The following is an 11,524-nucleotide window of genomic DNA, read 5'->3' on the forward strand; positions in this document are numbered from 1 at the left end:
AAAAAATAAAAAAATAATTATTAAGAAGAAAAATTTCTATTAGAAAAACAAAAAACGGGTCGGTCTAACCCTAGGACAAATGGTGGAAACAAAGCTATACAGACAAAATCTCACACAGTAGCACACACATATACACTCACAAAAAGAAAAAAGGGGAATATAATAGTATATCTTGCTCCCAAAGACCACCTCCTCAACTTTGGATATTTCGCTGTCTATTCAGGTTTTCCACAGATGCAGGGCACTTCAAGTTGATTGTGGAGCTTTAATCCGCTGCTTCTGAGGCTGCTGGGAGAGACCTCCCCCTCTCCTCTTTGTTCGCACAGCTCCTGGGGTTCAGCTTTGGCCTTGGCGCTGCCTCTGCGTGTAGGTCGTCCAAGGGCGTCTGCCCTTCGCTCAGACAGGACGGGGTTAAAGGAGCAGCTGATTCGGGGGCTCTGGCACGGGCCGGGGGGAAGGAGGGAGGGGCACGGATGTGGGGCGAGCCTGCGGCGGCAGAGGCCATGCGATGCTGCACCAGCCCGAGGCGCGCCGTGCGTTCTCCCGGTGAAGCTGTCCCTGGGTCCCGGGACCCTGGCGGTGGCGGGTTGCACAGGCTCCCAGGAGGGGCGGTGTGGAGAGTGACCTGTGCTCGCACACAGGCCTCTTGGTGGCGGCAGCAGCAACCCCAGTGTCCCACACCTGTCTCTGCTGTTCGCGCCGACAGCCGCGGCTAGCGCCCGTTTCTGGAGCTCCTTTACGCGGTGCGCTTAATCCCCTCTCCTCACGCCCCAGGAAGTAAAGAGGCAAGAAAAAGTCTCTTGTCTCTTCGGTAGCTCCGCGCCCGTTTCTGGAGCTCCTTTAAGCGGGGTGCGCTTAAACCCCTCTCCTCGCGCACCAGGAAGCAAAGAGGGAAGAAAAGGTCTCTTGCCTCTTCGGCAGCTCCAGACTTCAACCGGACTCCCTCCCATCGAGCCGGCTAGCCGTGGTGCACTAACCCCTTCAGGCTGTGTTCACGCAACCAACCCCAGTCCCCTCCCTGCGATCCAACCGAAGCCCAAGCCTCAGATCCCAGCCCCCGCCCGCCCTGGCAGGTGAGCAGACGAGCCTCTCGGGCTGGTGAGTGCCGGTCGGCACCGATCCTCTGTGCGGGAATCTCTCCGCTTTGCCCTCCGCACCCTGTTGCTGTGCTCTCCTCCGTGGCTCCGGAGCTCCCCCCTCTGCCACCCGCAGTCTCCGCCTGCGAAGGGGCTTCTAGTGTGTGGGAACCTTTCCTTCTTCACGGCTCCCTCCCACTGGTGCAGGTCCCGTCCCTATTCTTTGTCTCTGTTTATTCTTTTTTCTTTTGCCCTACTCAGGTACGTGGGGAGTTTCTTGCCTTTTGGGAGGTCTGAGGTCTTCTGCCAGCGTTCGGTGGGTGTTCTATAGGAGAAGTTCCACGTGTAGATGTATTTCTGATGTATCTGTGAGGAGGAAGGTGATCTCCGCATCTTACTCTTCCGCCATCTTCTCGCCTCCCCCCTACTTCAGCTTTTGTTTGATTAGTATTAGCATTGTATATCTTTCTCAATTATTTTAATACTTGAGTCTTTATAGAGTACTTAAAATTGAAGTAGGTTCCCTTTAGACAACAGATATAGTTGGGTCTTGATTTTCATGTTCTCTGACAATCTCTGTACTTAGTTTATCTAGATCATTCACACTTAAAGTTATAATTGCTGTAGTTGGATTAATGTCTGCCATGCTTGTAACTGCTTTATCTTTGTTAACTTACTCCTAGTTTATTTTATTTCTATTTTTTCTACTTTCTTTGGTTTTTAATTGAATATTTTATGATTTCATTTGTTTCTTTTTTGAGCATATCAATTATATAGTACTTTTAGCTGTTGATTTAGATTTTGCAATATATATTTTAACTATTTTTAAGTCTGTCTTAAAATAACACAATACTACTTCACATGTCCCTTGTAACATTGCATTATTCATTTCATTTAGTCACATGTTATGAATACCCAATATATTTTTATTACTACCTAAACAGATAGTTATTTTAGATAAATTTAAGAATAGGGAAATAAAATATTAATCTTCATTTATTAATTTTCCAGTGCTATTTTTTTCTCTATGTAGATACAAATTTCTGATCTACATGATTTTCCTTCTCCAGGGGAATTTTAAAAAGAAACCATCTCTTTCTGGACAGGTCTGCTAGCCATGAATATCCTTTTTTGTTTGTTTTTTCCTGAGGAAGGATTTATTTATCTTTCATTTTTGAAAAATAATTTTTCTGGACATAGAGTTCTAAATTGGTGGATGTTTTTATTTCAACACTTTAAATATTTTACTCTACTTTCTTCTTGATTGGTGGTTTTGACATAAAGTTGGTTGCAATTCGTTTCCTCTTTTTCTGTACAGGTAGGGTTGTTTTTGTTACCTGTTCAACTTCTTTCAAGACTTTCCCTTTGTCTTCGGTTTTCTGCAGTTTGATCATGATATGCCTAATGCAGAATTTTTTTGGTACTTATTCTGCGTGATGTTCTTTGTAGCACTGTAGTTTGATGCTTGTTGTTAACTTTGGAAAATACTTGCAGGACATTTGGTCCTGTCCAAAACATCCATAAGACATTTGGACCATGCCAAAAGGTACTTAACATTTAATCATATTTAGACCTGTCCAAACTGTCCATAAGATATTTGGTCTATGTGAAAAGTCCTTGATATTTGGTTCTGTCCAAAACCATTTGGAATGAACCAAAAATGCTCATAGATATTTTAGATAGGACCAAACTTCAGGGACATTTTCACATGGACAAATATCTTATGGACAGTTTGGAAAGGATCAAATGTCTGCTAACCTTAGATAACTCTTTATAGTTATTAGTTCTAGTATTTGTTCTGCTCTATTCTCTCTCTCCTGAAGAGTCATGTTTATGTTAAGCTTTTGAAATGGTCCCTTAGTTTCTGGATGCTCTGTCTGTTGTCTTTCTTTCAGTTTTTCTTTTTGTATTTCAGTTTGGGAAGTTTCTGTTAACGTATCTTCAAGCTCACTCGTTCTTTCCTTGGACATGTCTACTTTATTTATAAATCCATCAAAGGCATTTTTCAAAATTTTTACAATGTTTTTTAAAAAACTAAATTGTTTTAGATTTTTTTGTTTCTTTTAGATTACCTATATATTATTGTACAGTGTACATTTTTTAACATATAAATGATATTTAAATTATATTTGTGATAATAGTTTTATGTCATATTTCAGTCTGGTTCTCATGTTTGCTTTGCCTCATCTTGCCTTTTAGGATGGCTTATAATTGTTTTTGTTCAAAGCTGGACATGATTACTGACTAACAGAGACTGAGCTATAATTAGGCTTTATGTAAATCTAGTTGGGAGTTGGGCTATTTTGTAATGTTAGCTATGAGAGCCAGAGACTTCAAATTCATCTAGCTTTTTTGGTTTTTGTCTCCCCTGTTAACTTTGGACTTCCATAAATACTTATCTTCCAAGTGGATCTTTGTTTCATAGCTCTTTGGTCTGTAGTCCACTGTTATTACACTGGAGTCTTGCTGGTTTGGTGGTAAGGTGTGGGGGTAGGGAAGCATTCTAAAATATTTTGATTAAATTTCATTATTTTAATGAGTCTATGTGTCCTTGGCTGTGACCTTAACAAGTGTTTCTTAGCTTTCCGCTCTCAAGGCTACACTGAGATAGAATGGGAGAAATGCCCTGTCCCCAGGTGGACTAAGGCTCTGGAGATTACGCTTTTTTTATGAAGAAGGTGCTTGGAGTATATTTCACAAGTACTGTTAGTCCCCTTCCTGTATCAGAGCCATAAGGGAATCTTTCTTGAATTGTTACCATGATAATCTTTGCTTTGTAGTGGAGAAAGGTCAGTATGCTGATGACTTTCCTCCCTGGTACTCACCAGTTACCTTATACTAACTTAGAGTTTTCTAGTGCTTCTAGGGATTTTCAGATTTTCCTGTTCCCCTTCAAATCTTGGCAAGCCCTGCAGACGTGCACCATGGGGGGCAGTAGTCTATCAAGTCTCCAGGTCTACATTATTGTTTCTCATGAGACCTTGGGGAAAAATAATAATAAGGTGCAGATTAACTTTGTAGTCAAGGTTTCCAGTGACTTTAAAATGTCATACTAGTTCTAAGATTAAAAAAAAAATTCATCTGTTTCTTCTTACTATCTTCCATGATGGACTCCTATTCATGTTCTGACAAAGGTGAATCTGTTTGTATGCCTAATCTCCACAGAGATGTTTATCAACCTTTGGAATTCAGTTAGCATGCTTACTTTGTGACCTCAGATATCTGTTGGGCTCAAAACCAACGATTTAATAGACTAGCTTATTTTATTACTAGAATGGAAGACATTGTCTTGCAGCTTTTTATCCCCGAGGGATCAGGTGTTCCTGAATTTATATTTAAATAATACACTTTCCCATATTTTGACTTCTGTTTGTTTTTATTTTCCTTGTTTCTGCACATAATCATATCCAAAATCAATGTATTGTATTAACTTATACAATCAGTTTGTACTAATTAGAAAATACCCTCAGTATATGTCTTCTAGAAGTCCTCAACTACTCATAGAATAATTATTTTAGTATTACATTTTCAAGTCCCTTTAGAATTCTTTACTTTATCCTCCCTTTGGCAGATTCTGGACGTATGTTTATTTATTTTAGAGAAAGTGTCCCAGGAATTGTGTTAAATGCTATGAACATTTAACAAAATAGCATAAAATCCTTTTTCTCAAGGGGGGGTCTCAAATAAGTATAGGAGATAGTTTCAAAACATTTTAACATATGTTAGAAGAGTGGCATGGGCTAAGGAGCCCTATTTCTGTTTGAGGACATAAGGGAGCCCTAGACTGAAGAGATGATGCCTGAGCTCAGTTATGCTAGCATCTCTCAAGGGTTAGAATTCCAAAACTTTAAATTTTTTAATTTATACTACAATCTCTGTCTAGAATACAAGGTATACTTATTTGGATAATGGTTATTGGTTTATTTCATGTCCAATGTTATTAATCTTTATTAAAAACAATCATCCTACCCTTAAAGATTAGTACATTATTCTTGTTGAACATAAATGCAAATACTTAGTTTGATAATCACCATTCCAACTACCTGCAAAACATCTGATACGGTCATGAAACAGTATTGAAAGCAGTATCAATAAGCATTTGATTTGTTTGAAATTAATAATAAACAGTTATTTGCTAATTATTAAACTACAATTTAATAAGTCATAACATATGATACACCATTCTCACAGCCATTTCTAATCTTGACCTACAGCCTTGGTTTAATCCAAACTCCTTGGTTCTACCATATTACCTAATACACTACAGCAGTGACAGCTGTTATTTTTCTCTGTATTGGAGATGAAACAATCACTTTGAGCCAGACAGGCTGTCACTTCTCATTATTCTTGGTTAGCATGATATGCCATACAAAATTAACCAACATGTTATAGGAAATATCATAAGTGGTTTCATGGTAATAATCAATATAAATCTGGCATTTGATTCTGGAATCAATTACTGCCAAAGACATCTTAGACCCAGACTTCCAGCAAGGGAATCTGCTGAACTATAGTGAGTAACTGTAAATAAAGAATGATAAGGCTTATACTCTAGAGATGTCATAAAATCCTATGGTTATGTGCCTCAGAGTTTAAATCAATATGACTTTAAAAAAGAGTAGAAATGTCAGGAATGTTCACACTTAACCATAAATGATGAAAATGTGAAAATGTGTTTGTAGTAACAACTCAGGGAAATCTAAAACTGCTTGTGTAGAAGAAAAATAAATAATGCAGTCTAGTCTGTGCTAGTCTTTTCTATTCTCTTAACAGTGTCTTTCTCAAGCAAAACAAAAAAAAAATTAAAGTTAAATTTATCCAATTTTATTTTATTGATGGATTATACTGTAATGTTTTATGTAAGACATCTAATACTAGATAATCTATAGATAATTACATTATCTGGTAAATAATAGATTATGTAAGCTACCCAAGGTCATAAAGATTTCTCCTTATTTTTTCTTCTAGAACATTTATAGTTAAGTTTTCACATGTATGCCTGAAATCTATTTGATTTATATTTTGTATTTGGCTCAAGTTGTGGATTGAAACTTACATTGTTATTTTCTGTATAGATTGAAACTTAGATTCCTTTTTCAGAATAGATTTACAATTTTTCTATCTCCATTTGGTATTAAAAAGAAAAAACCTTCTTGCTTTCTCCATTGAATAGCCTTTATGCCATGTCAAATATTAATTGACAAAAATGGACGTGTAGAACTACTTCTCAGCTTCTTATTCCTTTCTACTGATATATTTGCCTATCTTGATGCTACCACCAAACTATCTTGATTTATAGCTTTATAATATGATGTGAAGTGAGCTAGTATAGTCATATAATTTTCTTCTTCTTTTAAAAGTTGATTTGGGCTCTTATACAAATCCTTAGACTCCATGACTCTCTTCTAACATGGCCCAAGATAACTATTCAAACAAGACCATAGCAACAAAGTGTAGAGGCAGATGCACCAGCTTCACAGAAGATCATCTGAAAATCCTCACTGACACATTTAACAAAACCCCTTACATAGGTTTTGCTACCAGACAAAGACTTGCTTTAGAAACCAACACCAAAGAGTTTACAATCCAGTATTGCTTTCAGAATCGAAGAACTAGGCATGGATTCCAGAAAAAATCAGAACCTGAGGAGCACTTAGAATCAAGCCAAGACCGAGATCACACTGAAGAGAAGATTCAAAGTAGAAATGACAGACAGCCTCGCATGAAGTACACTTGCTCCCAATTACACACCCTCAACAAGACATTTATAGGCAACAGTTATCCTGGGAGAGATTCCATAGAGAAACTTGCAAAAGAAATTGTGGTCTCAGAGTCAAGAGTTAAAGTTTGGTTTCAAACTCACAGATCTAGTTGCTGTATCCAAAGGAAAAAAGAAGCTAATGAGGGCTTAGAACAAAGACAAAACCAGGGACAAGATCTCTGAGATGAGAGCCTTGAAGGTATAGAAAGTACGTAGAATGGCACCAGTCTCATTAGAGACAACTATCTTATTTCTCTGGAGTCAGAACAGGGTGAAAAGGGAGACAGATTCAGTGTATTTTATGTCATCAGCCTGGGATCCAAATTTTTCAGTCTTCCTGGGAACATACCCTGCTAAACATACCTTCAGCTTCTCCAGAGGCAGAGCCTTCTGGAGATGGTAAAAAGGCCTTCAGGAGGCAGAGACAGAGGCAGATTAAAAGCACCACACAACCCTACTGACTGAGCCTGGCTTCAGAGTTCAGCAGATCTTGAGGACGATGAAAATAAATGTATTAATATCAGTTTTCAGTCATCATAGTAATGACTGATTCAGACAAAAATCATCAATACATGTGTGGTATTGTGACGTTTGATAAGAAATAAATATTAGTCTTCATCTTTTCTGGTACAGAACTCCTAAAGCCCTTGGGATTTTCTGTGATAAGAGCAGTAAATGTGTTTTTTGTTATGTGTAAAAAAAAAAAGGGTTCAAGGTCCTCACACACACACACTCACATATATATGTTAGAATCAACTAGTCATTTGGTTAAAAAAACAAGCCTACTGAGATTTTGACTGGAATTGCATTGAATGTGTAGTTAAACCTGTACATAAATTTAGGAAGAATTGGCATGTAAATGATAGTGAATTTTTTGATTGATGAAAATTTCTCTTAGCAATTTTTTTGTTGCTTTCAGTATACAAGTCTTTATACATCTTTAGCTTATACTTAAGTATTTCAGATTTTGATGACATTTTAAGTTTTCCCTTTGTAATTATTTTATATAGAAAATAATTGATGTGTATATATTGATCTTTTATTGTGCAACCTTGCTAAATTTATTGTTTATAGTAACATTCTTGTAGGATTTGTTATGTTTTCTACATAGATGATCTTGGGTTCTATGAATAACATTTATGTCTTCCTTTCAAATCTGGACATTTTTATTTCTCTAATTTTCCCCATTTCATTGAATGGAACCTACAAGACATTGTTGAAGAGAAATGATGAACATGGACATTCTTGTCTTGTACCTGATATCAGGGGAATTCCTTTAGTATTTCTCCATCAGGTATGACACCAGCTGTAGGGTTATTTGTAAATGTACTTTTATCACATTGATGGGGTTCCCTTCTATTTTGCGTTTTTTCTGATTTTTATCAGGAATGGATGTGGAATTTCACCAAATGCCTTTTCATCAGTTAGTATGTGTTTCTTTTCTAGTTTGTTAATATGGTGAAATGCATTAGACAATTTGGAAAGTCAATTCAACCTTATATTTCTGGGAGAAACAAAACTTAGACACGATGTATTGTTGATTACAGTTTGGTAAAACTTTGTTTAGAATTTTTACTTATATGTTCATGTTCATTTGGGACATTGGTCTGTAGTTTTATTTTAATGTCTTTCTCTGATATTGGTACAAAAGTGATGTGAATTTCATAGAATGAACTAGAAATTATTTCCTTACCTCTAATATTCAGGGAGATTCTCTGTAGATTTATTAGTGTTTCTCCCTTACATGTTTAGAAAAATTCTCCAGTGAAGCCATCAAGGCCTCAAAGAATTCTGTTGGAAGCTTTATTTTGTTCTGTTTATAAGAAATATGATGTATTCAATAGTACTGAGCAATTCCTATTTCTTCTTGAATGAGCTTTGATGCTCTGTGTCTTTTAAGAAATATATCTAGATTGTCAAACTTATTTGAATAGTTTGCATTATACCCTCTTAATATACTTTTAATATATATAGAGTTTGTAGTGATGTCATTTGTCTCATCATGACATTCTAATTGGTGTCTTTATATCCTTTTTTTGAATTATGGATTTAATTGATCTCCTGAAAAAAAAATTTGTATAATTTAATTTATATATTTTTTGTTTTCTTTTTCTTCAATTTCTGCTCTGATCTTTCATTTTTTCCTGCTTACATTGTTTTGTTTATTTTTTAAATTCTCAAGCTAGAGGCTTAGGTCACTGATTTAAGATCACTGTTCCTTTCTGAAACAGGGCTTATTGTTACAAATTATCTTCTAATAACTACCTTAGTAACATTTCACACATTTCAATATATTGTTTTTAGTTTCATTCTACTCAAAAATAATTTCCAGTTTCTTTTTTTAATACATCTTTATTGGAATATAATTGCTGTACAATGTTGTGTTAGTTTTTGCTGTACCACAAAGTGAATCAGCTATATGCATACATGTATCCCCATATCCCCTTCCTCTTGAGCCTCCCTCCCACCCTCCTTATCCCACTCCTCTAGGTTGTCACAAAGCATACAGCTGATCCTCCTGTGCTTTGCAGCAGCTTCCCATTAGCTATCTATTTTACATTTGGTAGTGTATATATGTCAATGCTACTCTTTCACTGTGTCCTCAAGTCCATTCTCAACGTCTGCATCTTTATTACTGCCTTACCACTAGGTTCTTCTGTACCATTTTTCTAGATTCCATATATATGCTTTAGCATATGGTATTTGTTTTTCTCTTTCTGACTTACTTCACTCTGTATGACAGATTCTGGGTTCATCCACCTCACTACAGGTAACTCAATTTCATTCCTTTTTATGGCTGAGTAATATTTTATTGTTTTAAACTTCTTCTATGATCCATATGTCACTTAGAATTGTATTACGTTTTCAAATATTTAGAAATATCCCAAATAGTTTTCTGATATTGATTACTTAAAGTTTAATCTTATTGTGGAAAATAAGGTGTACATAATTTTAATCCTTTTATATATATTAAGACGTATTTTCTGCTGGTGTTGGGTTTGAGGTAGAGTGTGCAATAAATGTCAGTTGCACCAAGTTGGTTTCAAGTGTTGTTCAAGACTTCTATATATCCCTTACTGATATTTTTTCTAATCTATCAACTATTGAGTTTTTTTTTAATCCCTGAGTATACTTGTAGAATTACCTATTTTTCTTTGCAGATATATCAGTTCTGTTTCATTTATTTTGAAGCTCAGTTATTATGTACATAATAATTGTAGACTTATATATATCCCCACATATAAATTGTTGCCTTAGTCAATGAGTAAATTTTATCCTTGGTAATAGTATTTGCTCTAAAACCTATTTTGTCTAATGTTAATATAGCCTCCTTAGATTTTAATTTAGTGTTAGCATGACAAACCTTTTTACATAAAAAAAAATCTATCAATGACTTTAATGAGAGTTTCTCTTAATGAGTATAGAGATGATCTTGCTTTTATGTTTATTATCAAAGTCTTTGCTTTAAATGGGGTGTTTTATACCTTTATATTTAATGTTATCATTGAAATAGTTGGATTTAAATCTATGTTCTTGCTATTTGGTTTTCACTTGTCAAATCTCTTCTTTCTTTCCTTTTCCCTCTCCTTCTGACTTCTTTTCTATAAATTGCTTAATTTTTATATTTTCATTTCCTTTCCTTTTTGACTTACTAGCAATTATCTCTAATACTTTATTGTGATACTTTGGTGGTTGCTTCAGGTTTTGCCATATATCTTCAACTTACCACAGTCTGCCTTCATATGATATACTTCATCCATAGAACAATAAACTTCTTGCTGGCTTTTTGTTATTATAGTCATTCATTACATTTCTACATCTATAATAAATCATACAATTCATTATCTTTTTTCCTGTTAAATCTTTGATTATATTTTAAAGAAATTTCAATAATATGGAAAAAAAACTCCAAATTTACTCAATATTTGTGATGTTCTTCATTCCTTTTCCTTGTCCCACATTTCTATTTGGTATCATTTTCCTTTGGCTTAATGACTTGCTTTATCATTTCTTTTAGTGCAGTATGGCTGAGGATGGACATTTTCAGATTTTGTGTGTCTAAAAAAATTATTTCTCCTTACATTATTTTTGAAAGATATTTCTTGCTTAATAAAGATCTCTAGGTTGACATATATTTAGGGTTTGAATGCATTGCTTCACTATCTTCTATGAAAAACCCACTGTATTTCTTACATTAACATATAGAAGATTTAAGTTGTCTTTTTGTTTATGGGCTTATTTTAAGATTTTCTCTCTTTTTAAAAATATACAATACAGTATTACTGTTAACTTCTATTTATTATAGTCACCATGTCGTACATTACATTCCCATGACTTATTTAGATTTTAAGTGGAAGTTTGTACCTTTTGACTTATTCACCCATTTGGCCCACTCCCCACCCTCCTGTTTCTGGAAACCACCAATCTGTTTTCTCTTGCTATGAGATCATTTTATTTTGTTTGTTTTAGATATTACATATACATGAGATCATATGTTATTTATTGTTCTCCCTGATTTCTTTCACTCAGCATAATGCTCTCAAGGTCCATCCATGTTGTCAAAAATGGCAAGATTTCATTCTTTTTTATGGCTAGATAATCCATTGTACAGCACATTTTTTTATTTCTTTATTAATGGAAAGTTAAGTTTTTCCCATATCTTGTATATTGTAAATAATTCTGCAGT

The 11,524-nt window shown here is 35.3% G+C and overlaps 1 protein-coding gene across 1 annotated transcript; it reads left to right on the top strand.

The window, feature by feature from the left end:
• Window positions 1–6,486: 6,486 nt before the first annotated feature.
• On the top strand, window positions 6,487–7,020 carry LOC102990244 (double homeobox protein A-like). The gene has a single exon (XM_007124703.2). The coding sequence runs from the start codon at window positions 6,487–6,489 to the stop codon at window positions 7,018–7,020; it is 534 nt and encodes a 177-aa protein (XP_007124765.1).
• Window positions 7,021–11,524: the final 4,504 nt, after the last annotated feature.

Source organism: Physeter macrocephalus, chromosome 9 (genome assembly GCF_002837175.3).
Source record: "Physeter macrocephalus isolate SW-GA chromosome 9, ASM283717v5, whole genome shotgun sequence".
Classification (NCBI taxonomy): Eukaryota; Metazoa; Chordata; class Mammalia; order Artiodactyla; family Physeteridae; genus Physeter; species Physeter macrocephalus.